Consider the following 18,823-nt stretch of genomic DNA (forward strand, 5'->3'; position numbering starts at 1 on the left):
TTCAATAATAAAATTATATATATATATATATATATAGTGTTGCATCAAAAATCATGAAACACCTTAGGTATAAATCTTCTAAAATGCGTGCAAGACCTCAACCCTGAAAACTACAAATTATTGCTGAGAGAAATTAAAGGTCTAAATAATTGAGAGTTTTATGTGGTATACACTATATCTCTGAATAAAAAGACTTAGGTTGTTAAGATGCTAATTCTCTTTAAGTTATTCAATCATTTAAATAAAATCAAAATTTAAAACTCAGGTTTTTTTTGTTCAAGGAGTAGGTGTGTGCATATGAAATTTTGACAAGTTGGCCAAGCACAGTTGCTCACACTTGTAATCCCAGCAATTTGGGAGGCCAAAGCAGGAGGATTGCTTGAGGTCAGGAGTTCAAGACCAGCCTGGGTAACACAGTGAGACTCTATTTCTGCAAAAAACAAAATAAAATATAAAGGTAGCACACTTGGGGCAAAAAAATTTTTTGACAGATTTCACAATTTATAAGGAAATGCAGAAGATGTCCAACAGCAAACTTGCAACAAGAAAAACAAAGCTAGAGAATTGCACCACAAGCTTTCAAGATAAGCTGTAATGCTACAGCAACTAAGGCCATAGGCGCTGGCATAAATAGATCAGAAAAGAACAGAACAGAAAAGAAAGACCAGAAGGAGGCCCACACATCTATGTTCACTTGAACTGTGAAAAAAAGCCTCTACAGTTCGGTGGGGGAAAGGATAGTCTTTTCCATGAACGACACTGTAACAATTCATTTTCATGTAGGAGAAGTAAAAATAATTTTGACTTCTAACTCACACTGTATGCAAAAATTAATTCAGGATGGATCAACAACTTGCATTTCAAAGGCATAAACAATCGAGCATCTAGAGAACAACAGGGAAAGATATCTTCATGGTCTAAAAGTAAGACAGAACACTAAAAGCACAAGCCATTTAAAAAAATGCACTGTTCCTCGTTAAAACAGTTATTTAATCCTCAAAATCCTCATTCAAAGAATGACCAGGAAGCAATAATCTCTCTCTCTCTCTCTCTCTCTCTCTATATATATATATATATATATATTTTTTTTTGTAGTTTTCGGGATAGAGGTCTTGCATGCATTTTAGTAGATTTATACCTAAGGTGTTTTACGATTTTTGATGCAACACTATATATATACACACATATATAATTTTATTATTGAATTGTATTATTGAATTGTATAGATACATATCTGTGTGTATTATATATAAATATATAATATATAAAACCAATAAGTTATATATAATATATATCATATAATATAATCATATATAAACAAAGACCTGTATTTTCAATAAATGAGTAAACCAAAAGAAATGAGTACACATGCCCACCAAAAGGAAAACCAAGGTAACTGAATGTACACACTCCCCAAGATGGACAGAAATATTTAATAATAATCCTCAACAGAAAACAACCCATCAACAGAAGAGCACATACACATACCATGATCTGTTTACGCCATGGAAGATCACGCAGCAAGAAAGCAGAATGAACTACTGATAGAAACACGGGTGAACTTTACTGACAGTGTCTTGAACCCAAGATGTTACACATAAAAGATTATCCACTGTATGTCATTGGGCTGAGTTTCAAGAACAGGCAAAACAAATCAGTGATGATGGAAGTCAGAAGAAGCGATGTCTCTGCAGAGAGCGGCTTCTTGACGAGAAAGGAGGCGAGGCAGCCCGGGTCCTGGAAGGGACCCCATGCGGAGCCAAGCGGTCGCTCCGTGTTTCCAGCCATCAAGCTGTGCGAGTCTACTGTACTGACTTTACAGCACGGACGAGGGGCTGAAGGTTACCTGGGTGGGAGAAGAGGGGGTTCGAGGGGAAAATACTGCCGCCACAAGAAGAAAGTGGGGGAGACGGCAGGAGGAGGAAGGGCGCGTGCTGGTGCAGCCCTGGCCTGCAGATGGCGGGCACTGGGGGGGCCCACAGAGGTGGAGTCAGGGTCACTGAGCAGACACAGGCGACAAAGGGGGAGGGACGGAGGTGGCCACAGCTTCCAACTGGAGAAGTAACTGCCAGGACAGTGATTCAGGGTCTGGAGCTTAAAGAGGCCGGCTAAACACTGAGAGCAAGCTGTTCCACCCTTATTATTTCTCCTCCATTTTCTCCCCTGAGAGACAAGGTGTTTCTTTAAGTGCTCTTACATCTACTTTTTGGAACTGAGAGTTAACAATGATTCCAATCACTCTGATGAATCTGGTTTTAGAAGTCGCAAGCCCTTTCCGCTTTATGCTTTTAGTTCTATTTTTAATTTGGAGCACTTCTTTACTTAGAATACTTTCATATGATAAGTATTATTTTCACACGTAGTGAGGACACCCCCAAAACAGGAATTTATTGATAAAGAAGTGTGCATTTATTCTTCCATGGTTTTTTTTTTTGAGTTGGAGTCTCACTCTGTCGCCCAGACTGGAGTGCAGTGGCTGCTCCCGGCCACTACAGCCTCAACCTGCTGGACTCCGGCGATCCTTCCGCCTCAGCCTTCTGAGTAACCGGAACTACAGGCGCGCGCTACCACGCCCGGTTGAATTTTGATTTATTGTAGAGATGAGGTCTCGCTGCCCAGGCAGGTCTCGAACCCACGGGCTCAGGCAATCTACTCACCTCAGCCTCCCAAAGGCGCGGGATGACAGGCTGAGCCACCGAGCCCGGCTTTATTCTTCCATGTTTAAACTTCAGTCACCTTCAAAGGATTCTCCATTTGATGCAATACACCTATCGAGACACTTTTTCCACTGCTCAAAACAACTTTTGAACTTGTCGCTTTTGATGTCTTTTAGTGCTTTGGCCCTTTTTTATTTCACCACCTCCACATCGGAAAATGCTTCCCTTTGAGAACGTCTCTCATCCAGAAAAAGAGAAGACGTTGCTCGAGGTGAGACTGGGTGAGGGGAGGGTGAGGCCTAAGGAGCATGCCATTGCTGGTCAAAAACAGCTGAGCGCTCAGCACAGTGCAGGCAGGTATGCTGTCATGGTGGAAATACCAGTTACGCGTTTGCCAAAACTCAGACGTTTCTTCAGCAAATCAGGATGCAGCCTTCTCAAAACTTCCAGATAAAAACTTTGGTTGACCATTTGATCTGGAGGGACAAATTCTGGGTGTACTACATGGACCTACTCTCCAAAAGATAATTCTAGTTTTTTGGGGTCCCCAGTGTATTATATATTTATATATGCATATAAAATAAGAACATAAATATATAAAAACTCCTATAACTATGAACATAATTATATAAAATATATAAAAATTTCGTATGTTTATGTGTGTTTTTTCTCCTCCTCCTCCTCTGTCTTCTTCTTCCCAAATTATCCCCCAATTCATCTGATGGTGTAGAGATTTTGTCTATCTCTCGGCCTTTACATGCTTGGCATGAATTGAGCACATTTAGGGCAGCTGATAGAATAAAAGCACATTAAGAAAAGACTGCAAATTATCGCAAGCTGTGAGTGGTTGGATTTTAGATTTATGACAAATATGCCTTACCAAATTTAGAGGAAAGAGAAGAGACAGTAATTTGCACTAAGAGATGATAAAATAATTTTCTGGGTAACCGTCTTGGGTCCCCTCCCACTGTGGGAGCTCTTCTGGTCTCTCAATAAATCCTGCTTTTAAAATAAAATAACTTCCTGTTTTCCAAAACACGGAAATGTTCCTGTGTACAGCTATTTAAAGTAAACGTCTTAAGTAACAGCCACGCTTTTATGAACCTGACAGATGCTAGAAACTGCAGCACATTTAAGTTAAACTATGAACAATTTTGACTTGTCATTGTGTCAACACCTTCTTAGTTTTACACGAAGACAGTTGTACATCAAGGGGTGAGGCAGGAAGGAAACGCGCTGACAGGCACTCTCTTTAGAGTCTACGCAAACACAGACACTGTGAAGTAAAATGCTCTACTTTACCATCCGTGACTTCTAGGTACGCTTTCGTGATGATGCTTCCAGCAACGTTCAAAGTCTGGCAGATGTAATAGCCAACGTCAGACCGCTGGACGTTGGTGACGGTCAGGTCACCGGTCTGCGACACCGAGAACCGGCTGGTTGACTGTGGTGGCTGATACGAGAACAGCAGGTTCTGGGCCCGGAATTTGGAGAGAAGAACAGAACCAGGTTAATTACTGGGCTCCAATATGGAGCCATGAGAATAAGCGTGTTTAAATACATGTGTGCACACGTATACATGCACACATGCATGTATATGCATACACAAATGAGCTAGACAGTCCATCACACGCCCAAGAGACAGATGTGCACACACACAAATACAAACTTGCATACACGCATATGTGAACAGGGTTTATTAATGTAACACCAAATGGGGTCATCTGAAAACTTCAGTAACTCCAAACATGGGTATATGCGTCTATAACTGTCAGTCTGCAAGCAATACCAGACACATAAGCACATAGGCATGATTAAAGTAAAAACTTCTTGCTTCACATACACATGACCACTAGGGGTATAAATATAAGACCTTTAATATGTAAACAAAATTAAAATTTAAACAAATTCTGACATTCCATTCCAAGGGAAATGACCTTGGCCTATACCAAGCTTTTAACCCTTATGTATCTGTTTCTCCTATTAAATGATCAGAGCATCTGTCTTCATTCATACATCAAATTTAATCAAAAGAGCATGCTTCTTCAAGAGGGTGTATGTTTCACACAAAATAATATATCATGCTACTGAATTTCATGAAACAAAAGGTGTCAACTCCTTTTTTCCTCACTAAATAAAGCTGCTTCTTTTTAAAAATTTCCATGCCTTTTAAAATACATCACTTTATAAAGGTTTAACTATTGTTCCATGGACATATGTGCGATAACCAAATTTTAGGGGAAAAAATGAGTTGCATTCTTAAACTAAACCAAAATTATTTGGAAATTTGATCTAACATTTAACTAAAGTAAATCATCTATTACTCTATTAAGCGCTAGTGGATTTACTATTGCTACATAGGTTTTCTTCTAAAATGTACTTATAATTAATTCTTCCTGCTCTATGAAAATGCCTTGTTCTTTCTTGTCTTTAATTTGCTGGAGGGCCAAACAGAACGTGTTAAAATCTGCTGAGACACTAGAACTCAAGTGAGGGCCTCTAATTCCATCATCTTCAAGTCACCTCTGGCCAACACGTGAAAACCAAAGTGCACTTGAGGGCACGGCACTCACAAGGCGACAGGGGAGACAGGAAGCCAGCTGCTGGCCACTGGCCCGTCGGAAGAAGACCATGAAACCAACACCACGATGGATTTGGCAAAATAAAGAGGTCAGAAATGACTGTTAAAAATGAATGGGAATCATTTTTTAGGTATCACGAACAAGTAGATTGTTTTGCTTTATTGAAGAAGGTAAGTAATTAAGAGAAGACCTAAAAAGACATTTTAAACTATTCTAAAACTTCCTGTTTGTGAAACCAAACTCCAATTCATGGTGTTTGAAAGAGTAGGAATTGCTATACTCTAGTGTGTGTGTAACCAGTATTTACATATATATAGAAAATATATAAACCAGTATTTTATATATATGTATAAAGTGTTTACAGAGTAGGATTTGATTGCAAATGTTGATCGTACGCAACTGTTTTCAAAGAATCAGCATATACTGAACTATATTTGACATGACATCTATGTTCAAGACAATTTCATAGAGTTAATGATTCAGAAGGCACATGAGACTCACAACACCTTCAGAGAAACCACACTGAATAATTATCATCGGCTTTAAATGCATGTAAATCTCTTTTAATACAGAATTCCAGAGACCTGAATAACATAAAGGACAGTGAACTAAATTATGCTGAGAAAAGAATGTAGCTTCTTTTTCATGGTGCGGCTGAATTAAAAATAAAGGTAAAAAGTGTACATGGTAGAGCAGTGAATACTCTGTACAGCCCCCTGTGTACCCAAGCTAGGTAGGAAAATGGCTTTGAGATTTAAAACAATAAGGACAGTCTGGTCATGGCTCTCCTTGCTGCAGGGTTCTAGGCACGCGAACTTCTCAGTTCCCCGACATGCCAGTGCTGGGACCCAGTGGCACGTTGCCTTTTCTTCTTGCATATCTGGCAGCTGTATCTGCCGATTAAAAACTTAGAAAAAGGACGTACCTGACTCCCCTCTCTCCTCCAAAAAATAGCAGGCTGGGGGTTTCCCGTTGCTTCGCACTGAAAAGTGACCGTCCGTCCCAAGGCCACAACCTGGTCCCGGGGCTTCACGATGAAATGTGGCGGTTCTAAGGGGACAGCACAGATGAGACCAGATTAAGAGCATGCAGTTTTGTCCTCACGGCACAACTTCAGATTCTCTAAGCACTGCCTTTATGTCACACAGTACGCTAGCACAATAGCAAGAACGCACCAGTGCTCATCCTGAACCTGAAGCTGAGATGCTGAGGGCATATTTGCAGAATAAAACCAGTGTTTGGAGAAGGTTTTTATTGCCTGGCCTAAGGCTAACCTCCATATTAAAAGGGATTCATGAGCTGCAATTCCTGGCCCTGCACGTTCAGCATACACCTGAATTTTTATGAATAAATATTGTCTTTTCTCACTGAGCTCTGCTTGAAGGTGAGTGGACTTTCATCACCCATATGCGTGCCGCCGACGCTTTAACTCAGAAGTTCCTGAGAAGCCTCCGTGCAAATTGTAGACATCTTAAGATCTCTGGTCCAATTAGGAGGACAGGAATGAATTTAAAGCAATCTGGAGTCAAAAGCCTTCCGTTTACAAAGGCGAGGGTGTGTTCAAACAGAATCTACATGGAAATGAGGGCAAATGTGGAACATCTGCTCATCCTGACATTACACATCCCGCCAGCTTTGTCCAAACTCTGTGATTTACACAGACTTAAAGGGCCACTCCCTTCTGCAGAAAAGAGAGTGTCAGAAAATCACGCGGTTCCATGGAGTGCCAGGGCAGTGGGGAGAAAAGCCATGGGCCGGGGTGCTGCTCCCAGGTAAAGGAGCCCTGTTTTCAGGCTCAGCCTTGGGCTTGGAAAACGTGTGCTGATGCACGTCTTTGTACCTGCCGCTTACCCTCTTGCAATTCACTCCCTATCAGTCTGGAACCCTGCTGATTCCTCTCTCCTTCCCCAAGTCAAGTGAAAGCCAAGGGGCGTGTCAAGCCAGACGCTTAGCGGTGCACTTAACAGGACAGGGCTCCACTAGAGTTTTTATGATTTTTTCATTATTTCTAACCTTTTCTTTAAAAAATATTTTCCATTCCTTCTCAGTCAGTTGGGGTGACTCAAAGTGAAAATGAATCAAAAATTATATTCAGATTATGTCCACAAATGTCACTGCTCTGCTCACAAGAGTATAACTTCTTTGTTGATGGAGGGCAGCATTTGAAAGCATACTTCTCTCTTGCTTACTCTTTTCTGGTCAATTGCATCTAACATACACACATATGTACAATATATGATGTAGATAAATTTACAGATTTTATAAATGCATACATTAAAAAAATAGCTGAAATGACCCTTAATCTGGGTATCTGAATAAATCTAATAAAAGAATACTAAAGTTTATTTAATATGCACATTAAATACATATATTTAAGTTATAAAACTCCTTATAAAAAGTAAATGTAAAATGACTTGTTGATGATTGCATGGTGGCAAAACTGAAGAAAGTAATTAAATCTCCTAACTTCTAGATTAGTGTTCTTTCTTCTACATCCTCTTTTTTTTAAAAAAAAACAAAAAACAACTTGAGGTTTAGTAGAAATTATACTATTTGACTAGAAAATTATAGGAGACCTGAAAAATCAGGCCAAGTGTTTTCAAATGTTCTCTAACTTACAAGGAAGAAAATACGAAGCTAGGGAATAGAGTTTAAGTTCAATTTGGTAATGCTGAAGTTCTAGCATATAATTTTTTTAAAAACTGTGATTGTAATTGAACAGCTCACTCATGAATTCAGCAAACGCTGTCATTACCCAGGTATAATAACAGGCATGTGCCGCATCGCTTGGGGTTTTCCTCCAGCAAAATCTGTATGGCGGCATTCTAGTCCTCAGTTAAGGGTTGAGATAATTGACGTCGAAATCAGACCAAGAAATGGAAAGGACTGGCTGGATAATAAACTAAATCCAGACCGGAGTTTGGTTTGCTTCAATGAAAGAAATCCAAATGATTAATGAGATGACTGGGAGAAGACGACTTTCCAATATGCAGGGAATTTGAGTCGGAAAATATAAATGTTCAAACCACTTAGTCAAGTAAAAACTTCGGTGGTCTCTTTCCTAACTCTCAGAAGCATGCTTCGGAATGTGCGCCACAGTCTAGGTTTCTTTTATAAAATGCCAGTTCTCCTCAAGCCTCAAAGGCTCGTTTGAGAACAAGGAATATAAACCCTCATGCTAACGACATTCATCCTGGAGCGATCCTTCCACGTGGGTTCTTTGCCTGGAAATCAATTTTCTGTATTTTGCAGGCACATTCCCAGGCCAACATCAACAGTGACATCAGCCACAAGACATGTCTTAGAAATACAACTGTTAAACGTCCTCTTCTAGATGAGTGTTAAATATCAGATGTAGATATATCTCTAAAAAAAATTAATAAACTAACGATGCTTCTGTCTCTCAATCTATTATCCTACCCATCTGTGTAGATTCAGAAGATCATCTGTCAAATGTGCCTACTTGATGTTTATGACGAAATACTGGAATGTTTTTTGAAAGCTATCCTATTTAAACTTGCTATAATAAAAAAATACAAAATCGTACTACTCATGTCATTTTTGCTCAGGGTTGAAAATTTGGAAACTTAGACAAAAAGGAAAAAAGAGAAGCTACCCATAATACTACCATGGAAACTGGACGATATTGTCTTAAAATATTTGCCTATAATATCACTTTAGTGACTGTTTTAGTAATCAATAGACAAATTACCTTGAATTACTAACTTAATCTTAATTGTCTTAAATTTAAATGCTACTGTTCACTTTTAAAAGCAATGGTTATATTAACAGGCTTCTCACAAGTGTATTCCAGGCTATTTCCCAGCCGTAGAGTGAAAGGGCCCGAGATACACACGAGCGAGTGCACACAAGCGAGTGCAGCTATGCTGTGCTTGGGAACATGTTCAACCAACTGGTGTTTTCACTGGCAGCTCACACATCACTCTTTCCCATCTTCACTAACACTGGGCATTAACACGCTTGCCGAGCCAGGAGCAGACTCTCCTCCTGACTTTCTTATCTTAGCGAGGTGAAACTTTTTTCTTCCATTACTTTGTCATAAATGTCTTGTTTGTTGTGCACATTTTGTTCATAGGCATCTATTTTCTTTTGATTCCTAAGAATTGGTGGTAGGCTAAAGTTTTAGCCATTTGGCACATATATTATGAATATATTTTTTCATTTTATTAATAGTCTTTCTAATCTGTTTAGGCATGTTTGTTGGTGGAGTAATACAATTATATAACAGATGGTATATAATACATAATAAATTATGCAATGGTCAACTCCATTTTCATCCTGTATCCTTGTCTTTATTGCTTTTATGCTTAAATTTGATCCATCTATATTTTTTTATGGTATCATCTAGAGAGCTATTTTTTTCAGATAGTGTATTTAGTTATTGAGCAATCCATTGTATCTGTATTAATATAAAATGTCACTTTCACAATATTTGTGTAACTTTTTAACTTAAAAAACAGAGAGAAAGATTCTCTTAGGGCCAAAATCACCCCCCGGCATACTTTTTGTCACCCTCACGTAAATGACTCTCCAAAGGGTGTTCTGGCAACCTCATAGAAAGCCTAAACCTCTCTCAAGGAAGGGTTTGGACACTCCACGGCCCACTGTTCATATGGTGATAAATGTTGATCAAATCAAAATCTGACAAGCTTTGAACACATCATACAGTTATTTCCTACACAAAATGAAATGAATCTGACACACAGAAAATAAATGTGACAGTCCTGAGTGCGAGGCTGCGTGCCAACAGGATGTTCAATGACTATCACAGGCCAGGCATGGTGGCTCATGCCTGTAATCCCAGCACTTTGGGAAGCCAAGGTGGGAGGATCGCTTGAGCCCAGGAGGCCAAGACCAGCCTGGGCAACACAGCAAGACCTCGTCTTCAAAAAAATTAAAGAATTGGCTGGGCGTGGTGGCACACACCTGTAGTCCCAGCTACTCAAGAGACTGAGGCAGAAGGATCTCCAGGTGGTAGAGGCTGCGGTGAGCCATGAGTGTGCCACTGCACGCCAGCCTGGGCGAATGAGCGAGACTCCTGCTCAAAAAATAAGAGAAAAACCATCACAAGACAAAAGTTATAAAAGCTCAGATAGACAAGCATAAACATTTTTTGAGCCAAAAAAAATCTCAAGTCATCCTGGGGGCCCGGATGTCTGTCTAACCTTGTGGTCTACTGAAATGGGATTGGACCGAGATCCAGTCCTGGCACTTGTCCCTCCTTTCAGGACAGAAGAACACGCGAGGGCGGGGCACACGATTCAACAACACGAAGCGAGCAGCCGTTACCTGGGCTCGGGCACAGTTACCCACACGTGCCGCAGCGTGACTCTGCAGTCTGTCTGAGGCCCGTGACAGGGACACATGGAGGCGGAGGACATGGGAGGGGATGGATGGGAAGGGGAGGAGAAGTCCACTCACAGGGACACGGTGATGAGAAGATGGCCAACAGAATGTCAACTTACCAGACCCAACTAAAACAAAGCAAAGAGAAAAAACATGGAGTGAATAACACGGGAAGTGAGATGCAACAGAAGAGTCCCAAGACTTGACTTAGCCACGCCCCCTCTTTAGCATAAAGAACACCATCAGGGACCCGGCTCGCACCCCCTACGAGCCAATAGTTGTGAGCATCTTAAGCAGAAACATGACTGACCCAGGGAGAACAGAAACGAGTCTTAAAACCTCTATGAGGATTAAATGAAGGAGCTACAATGGACTGTAGCTAGGCAATTATAAAACATTTCTCAATGAGTTTACATTTTGCTCCCAGACGACAGGCTGGATAACGATACAGATAATGGGCTTAAAAACACTGTGCATCTTCACTGTTGAGGCTTCACAGAAATAAAAACTGAGGATCTTAGACAAAGACAAAGAAGGGTTAAGTCCTGTAATGCCATCCTCAGTGGAGTTTTCGCAAGGTTCATGCTGCCGATGGCACACTCCGAACCCCATGCTGCTCATACTTGGGCAAGCAGCTGACTCAGTCGAGGTCTGGTTAAAACACAGCTCAGCACTCGGAAGGTCAAGGGTGTGTCCTGAGGTTCTGTGTTTCTGACGAGCACCAGGACCCTAAGTTCAGTAGGAAGGTTATCAAAAGGGGCTGCATTTAAACGTTTGCCTATTTTTAATGAAGATGCACAGAAAAAACTCAATTACCCTATGAGAACACAGACAACTTTATAATCGTTATCTTTTAGTCATAATCATAATGTCCATTTTCAGTACTGAAACACTGGGCATTTTAACACAAAAAGCTCAAGTAATATATATTTTTAAAATACTGGAAAACAATTATTTTGTTTCTGTCTTCATTTTAGAACCAAATGTAATCTGTCAAATGCAGAACTTTTGAATAATAGCCCAGTAGAAACCCACCCTACACTTTACTCAATAAATAACTTCTATATTTTCCACAGATCAAACCCAATTTGATCGGATACACATTCCCATAGTTTAAATAAATGCTAAAGCTGCTGTTGGTAAGTGGTACCGTTATAAAAACAGAGACAAAAGTTGTCTTCACTCTTGCCACTTACACAAACGCTAAAGGTAATTCAGAAACTCACTTTAGGTTCCCTTCAACATGAGTGAAATATTTTGTCTTTACTTTTCATTCCAAAGAAAAAAACCGAAGCATACTAGTTCACCCACTGAAGTCTGCCGACCCTAGCATCACCAGCTACGCCGTCCGGACGCAGAAACACAAGCAAAGGGGCAACGTGGTGATGTGCCTTGATCCCTTACAGACAACGGCTTTTCAACAGCAGGAAGAAGCGTTCAGAAACCACAAAAGAAGGGGCCTGACAAATGCAGCAATAAAATTTTGCCTCGAAACAACACAAAGTTGTAAAATTTCTTTTGAATTAGTGTGCAAACTAAATTTGACTTTATTAGACTGAAACAGTTGAAATAAAGGCTTTTTTCAAATCAGGAGACTGTTCCTAAATATGTTAATATAGTTTCAGTTATTTTAAATTCCTTAAATATCTCAAAAATATCCACTATGTCGAAAACAAGGACATTACTGAGAAGGAGCTCATTTAAAATTTTAAAAACACCCTTTTCTCGCTTACAGTTTTTACCAGCTGTCAGGCCATACAGTGGAATCCTTTTATTAATTAAAATCCAATGAGTTTAAGAACTTCAGGCTAACACATTTGCATATCACATCAATGGCAAATGATAACGGAAAAATATTTTACGGTCTATCAGGGACCTTAGATGTTATCCGAGGACGGCATCTCACAGAGACACTTCAACAACATTAGAGGCTTCCAGGGGCTCCACCTTGAGTGACTACGGAAGCTTTAACAGCCACGATTACCGGAAAAGAGTTCCTCGATGGACGTGAAAACCTGCCTGTTTGCCACGTAAACCGCTTTCATTTGTTCCAGCTTCAGTAACGAACAGAAGCCAGAAACACTGTGCACGAAAAGCCCTTTCACTCACTTGAAGGTGAGCAAAGGAAAGCATCGGCCTTAACTTTATTCGCGAAGGAATGAATTGCGAAATGTAAGTGTTTCCTGCACGTCCCCAAGGGTCAGGTCACAGGACGCTCTTCCAGGCAGGAAGGAGCGGGAGGGCAGAGGGGCAGTGGGCGCCCCCTCCTACTGGCAGGTCCGGCCGCACTCCCACCCAGCACCTTCAACCCGTGCCCTTTCTGCTTCGAAGGTCATGGCCCCTCGACCCTGACTCCCACCCCGACACCAGAGAGGAAAAGCCTGTCTGTGCCTGTGTCTAAGAAGAATATAAACGCAGGCGCTGGAAGAGACCTGAGAACTTCCCAGTCGAACCTGCTTCTTTTTTCACAAGGAGACAGACAAAACATACTGCAGAACGACGCTCCCAAGGGCACAGACAGCGGACCCCGGGCTGCGCCTGCAAGCTTCCCACTGGTCAGTGCCCGGAGCACCCCAGCAGCAGGTGCGGCACACACGGACGTCGCACTCAGCAGCCGCCGTTCACAAGACCAAGATCCTCCTTACCACGAGTACAGAGGATGGCTGGCTCCAAAGAGCACTCCACAGTGCTGCAAGTCTTTTAAGAAAACTCAGTTACAGTTTTAGAAAGAAGCAGAGGTGACCAGGGGGTTCAAGACAGACTTGAAACGGCTCAAAAGCTTATTTTTATAATCAAAAGGATGGCAATCATTTTTTTTTTAAAGGGGAGCCGATTTTAATTATCTCATCGCTTGCATCACTTGAGATTGTTAGATACTGAAGAAAATTCACCTTTCTTGAAACATAAAAACAATATATTTTCAAGAATACTTTTTAAAGTAAACAGGAAGACAAAATAACTTTTAAAAGTGTGTGTGTGTGTGTGTGTGTGTGTGTGTGCGCGCGCGCACGCGCGCACGTATTTTTTTGAGTCTGTATCCCAGGCTGGAGAGCTGTGGCACACTCATGGCCACCACAGCCTCGACTTGCTGGGCTCAGGTGATTCTTCCACTTCAGTCTTCCAGGTAGCTGGGACCACAGGTGCGCACCACCACACCCAGCTAATTTTTTGGCCTGTTGTAGAGACGAGGTCTTGCCAAGTTGTCCAGGCTGCTCTCAAACCCCTGGGCTCAGGCAGTCTTCTCGCCTCTGCCTCCCAAAGTACTGGGGTTACAGACATAATCAAAAGTAAGTATATATTCTTAAGAGATCAAAATTTGCTTTTTTTTTTTCATAGCAACATTATGCAGTATCCCCAGAAACAGCTCTACATTTTTTCATAATGAAGGAATTTTGGAAAGGAATGAGGAGTTAGGGAACTTGCCAGGAGGCTCAGTTTGTGTGGAAAGCACACAGTTTCCACCTAAATTAGATTTGGGGGGAAGGGGGAGTGATGCAAAGTCTAAAATATATATTATGTAAAAATTGAAATCCTACATATAAATGTATTGTATAATTATGAAATTCTCTGGAGCCTTTTGAGTGTAAGACAGAAAAGGGACAAGTGTCTTTAAAAATACCAGAAAATAAAAAATATTATATAATTGATGAATAGCTTAAAAAAACAATTGTTTAAAAGATTTGGGGAAATTTACGCCCTCCCCCCCGCAATCGCAGCCACCAGCACTTCAAATATAAGACTCTCTCTCCTTTATGAATGTGATATCCAGTACTCCAGACTACTGCTTCATTTTGAAATCTTCGGAATTTGAAGAGTGTACACCTCTCAGACAGTAGCCTTTAGGTGCAAATACGGTGAGAAGCTGAGCGAGAAAGGAAGCATGAAGGAGGGAGGGAGGAAAGAGCGAGACAGGGAGGAAGAAGCTTCCTCTCATTTCTTCTGTCTGCTTGTCACACTGAGGAGATCACGCATGGACCAAGAAGATGGCCGATGGCTGAACAAGTGTGCAGAGAAGTTGGAGGGAAAGACTTGCAGCTAAATGGATAAGAATCCCTCAGACGGGGTCTAATGACTCCCAGGTTGGGCCAATCTTGAGAACCACTGGACTCCCAAAGAGAGGACAGTGACGGCCTAAGTGACCGTGTGACCAGCTTGGGGACACCTCAGAGACGGCAGTTGACAGTAAAGGTCGCTAGACCACGAGTTAGCTGCCCACGGGAGTGGGGTATCTCCAGATGTCTTTACAAATGACATAGCTTTCCATCTGGCCGCATGGTTTAGACACAACGCTGCCTGGCTGTGATTTTAAGAGTCTGGACGCTCAGGAGCATTTAATTTTTAAAACTGGAACGACAGAAGGCTGCCACAGTGTTGGGGTCTAAAATACTTCAAATATGACTCTGTAAAAGATGTTATCGTTAAGGAAGTTTATCTACAACAGGACAAGACCGACAGTAAATACCAGAGAACAGCAGCTTTCTCTGTGGGCTACAAGCGGAATCATCTAGACTATGGAATTTTTCTGCTGATTCATAGACATTAGCTTTCGTTATTAGTAGCTGAATTCTAATAAATCCTTAAGTTAATGGATCTTTTTTCATTCTCATCTACAGGGCGCAATTAACAAATCTGAAAGGCTAGAATTTTAGACACCACATTCAAGGCAATATGAACGGAGGAAGGTAGTGAGTTACCACACTTTGGGGAGAAACACATTCTTATTCAATGAGAGAAATGCACATTCTCAGGCAGCGATGCTATCCACATCTGAACTGATAAGACAGTCGCTGGTACCTGGAGAAATTATTTGCATAGCTACTCATGAATGATAATGCCTCTAACAATTAAAAACTCTTAGCTATTTTAATACTAGGTGTGATTCCTCTTGGGGGAAAAGATTGAGTTTAACATAAAAGCCTGTCATCACGTCTTTCAACTTTCAGACATAAAAACAGAGAGATTAGAGAGGACGTTTTAAAATATATTTAATGGATAAGAAAACTACGATGAACTTTTCCCCTCCACCCCAGCTCCTCGCGTTACCCTGCAGAACGGCAGTCCTGTAGACAGCTGCGGCTGGCTGGCACGGCTGATGCGGGGAGGGGGTGCCCAAGGCCAGCGATGTGGTGACCATGCCACCATGCACAAGGCAGACCCCGGAAGGATGAGCTGGCCCCAGCATCAGGAGTGCGCGGGGCCTGAGAGCCCTGCAGAGAGGAGCTGCTCGACTTAACAGCAGGTCAGGACACCCACGCGCACTTATTCCGCCTTGCAGATACTACGCACCTGGCACCACTGAGACACGGCATGGGAACTCAGAACAGGCCTCCTCCTCTTTTCCTTCCTCTTCTGAGAATGCCGCCCCCTTCCCAAAAGCCCAGTGATCAAATGCTGCTGCTGCTCATCTATCGAAGAATCCAGAGTTACATGCAGCTACCCAGCAATCCTTGCCAAAGTGCAGCACCGGACACAGATCTCAGGTCCCAGTCTTGAGGCGACATTTCCTAAGTCTGCTGAGGAAGCCAGAACCTAGATCCCTCCTCGAAGTCCACGGCCATGGCCACATCCCACCCACCTCCGTGGATGCTGTGGCCATCTCTGCATCCCACCCACCTCCGGCCACCACCCGGCCCTCGCTACCCAACGGCTGCCCGTCCCCAGGACCGCTGACAACTAACCTTCTTCCGGACCCGTCTTGGAATGCAGACGGAGTGAGGAGAGAGCACACAAGGCATTGCATCTGCTTAACCTCCTCCCTGCAGCCCCGCCGCTCAAAGAGAACGCCAGCGCCTTCGCCTGGCACGGCGTGTGGCACGGTGTCTCCTCTCCGCCCGCCCCCGCCCTCGTGTGAGACATGGTGTGCCCTCTCCACCGGGTGTCCCCTCGGCCTGCTTCCCTTCCGACATCCCCGCAAGTGACGGGTCTTCTCTCTGCCAGCTGCTTCCCCTCCCTCGTGTGTGTGACCCAGACCCCTCCTCCCGTCCTCCCCTCCCCGCTCCTCGCGTGGGACACGGAGGCCCCTCTCCGCCGGCATCCCCGCTCCACCTGCCCCCCCTCCATCCCACCTCGCGGCCTCATCACCTGCTCCCCCTCCACCTGCCCCCTGGGTGTGCCGGCCCCCTCCTGCCTCCAGTCCTGCGCGCTGCCCCCTGGGTGCTCCCTCCCATCTCACCCCCACCCCCCTTCGGCCCAGCTCAAGGCAATCTCTCTTCAGGAAGCCCCCTCTAGCTTCCACGCGTCCACCCAGCGCTCCGCATTCTCACAGCAGCCTCAGCCTGCCTCCCAGGGAACTCAGGGAAGTTTAAAGCCGTACACTCATGGGATCACTTCACGCACGTCCGTCTCCCACACTAGCCCGCGTGCTCCGTGCGAGCACTGACCCGCTGGGTTTGCCGTCGTTTCCCTAGAACATCACGAGGCCAGGCTGCTACCCACCCTGAATGCCCACTGTGAGGGTGAGCCCATGGCAGGGATGTCCCATGGCCCAGGTGAAGGCCCTTGATCTGACCCTCAGGGCTCACGTGTGGCCTTCCGCTGACATCATGTCACCTGCACTGTCTCTCCTCCACTCCGATGGAGTGGGCGCGTGAGGACAGCCCGTCCCGGGGCTGCTCCTCCCAGAGCCAGCTCCCTGCTGTGTATACAGAGCGTGCTCAAGCATGTTTGCTTCTGGAGCACCCATCTGAAGTGGCACTTCTGGAGAGCGCAGAGCTAAGGGACGTGACGGTATAGTGGCAGCAGTGCTGCCCTGACAGGTGAACAACTTGGGATCAGGGTCCACTCCAAAAGGAAGCCGGTCTGTGATCCTGCATCAATCACACACACGTTCTCCATCTCAGCTTCATACGGAAGCGCCAGCACTGGTCGCTGAAACCCCTCAGCAACTCTGTGAGGAAGAATTCAATATCCTGATTTTGGAAAGGGAGGGAAATGGAGGTTAAGTAACGTTCATGGCCAGGCACGGCAGCCCACGCCTGTAATCCTGGTACTTTGGGAAGCCAAGGTAGAAGGACTGGGAAACAGGGCCAGATCCCATCTCCACAAGTTAGGCAGTGTGGTGGCACATACCTGTAGTCCTAGCTCCTTGGGAGGTTAAGGCAGAAAGATCACCTGAGCCCAGGAGGTTGAGGCTGTGGCGAGTCGTGACTGTGCCACTGCACTCCAGCCTGGACAACAGAGTGAGACCCCAACCCACAACAAAATCAAAAACAAAGATCCTTTTGTAACCCGTCAGGTAAGGAAAGAAAGACCGGAGCTCGGGTCTCTCCTGTTCTTAAAAATGTACAATGAGCACATTTTCACCACATTGCATAACTTGTTTGTTTGTAATTTTAAAAAGAGCTCAACCGCCGGGCTCAGTGGCTCAGCCTGTAATCCTGCACCTTGGGAGGCTGAGGTGAGTGGATTGCCTGAGCCCGCGGGTTCGAGACCCACCTGGGCAACTTGGCGAGACCTCATCTCCACAATAAATCAAAAAAAAAAATTAGCTAGGCATGGTAGCGCACGCCTGTAGTTCCAGCTACTCGGAAGGTTGAGGCAGAAGGATCGCCAGAGCCCAGCAGGTCAAGGCTGCAGTGGCCGGAAGTAGCCAATGCACTCCAGTCTGGGTGACAGAGTGAGACTCCAACTCAAAAAAAAAAAAAAAAAAAGAGCTCAACCTTACTCTAATGTAATTTCAGTTCTGAAATGTTTTGGCTCCATGACCTAAATGAAGTAACTGTAATAAGACATGATACAAATCCACATTGTAGGTATTAAACAATTAGAAAACATACAGACATAATTATTCAGCACAGATACAGTCAGGATTTACACATATAAAGAGGTGTGAGGGCAAGAAATCCTTATGCCATACTTTATTTTCTCATAGAAACAATGGTAAAACAACCCATTCCATCTCGGAAGAGTAAGGTGATGTGATCGCTCAGGACAACCACCACAAGTGTCAAAGGCAGTGCCAAAGTAAACGACCTGTGAGTGCCGCCCATTTCTGAAATTCAGAGTTTCCACAGTCGAGCACAGAATTATGTAATTTAACATTTATTCCCAAGAAAACTAAAGTGGGCCCAAATTGTTTATTATCAGTTATGTTCAGTGATTAAGTCTATTCTGGGGAGTGAAAAGCCTAAGAAAAAACACAGAAGCCCTCCTCATCTCTTCACGAATGACCTCAGAGGTCCTGTTTGGAAGGATAGTTCCACCGTCCACAAAATAACA

The 18,823-nt window shown here is 43.5% G+C and overlaps 1 protein-coding gene across 1 annotated transcript in view; it reads right to left on the reverse strand.

The window, feature by feature from the left end:
- The window catches only part of ROBO1 (roundabout guidance receptor 1), a 145,242-nt gene that overhangs the window by 71,039 nt on the left and 55,380 nt on the right, over positions 1 to 18,823 (reverse strand). The window contains exons 9-11 of the mRNA XM_021718761.1: positions 10,726 to 10,734; positions 6,165 to 6,289; positions 3,960 to 4,131 (exon numbers count right to left, since the gene is read on the reverse strand). Coding sequence (XP_021574436.1) covers positions 3,960 to 4,131; positions 6,165 to 6,289; positions 10,726 to 10,734 — 306 coding nt within the window. The remainder of the gene's footprint in view (positions 1 to 3,959; positions 4,132 to 6,164; positions 6,290 to 10,725; positions 10,735 to 18,823) is intronic.

This window comes from Carlito syrichta, unplaced genomic scaffold (assembly GCF_000164805.1).
Source record: "Carlito syrichta isolate Samal-C Ts95f unplaced genomic scaffold, Tarsius_syrichta-2.0.1 Scaffold313410, whole genome shotgun sequence".
Lineage (NCBI taxonomy): Eukaryota > Metazoa > Chordata > Mammalia > Primates > Tarsiidae > Carlito > Carlito syrichta.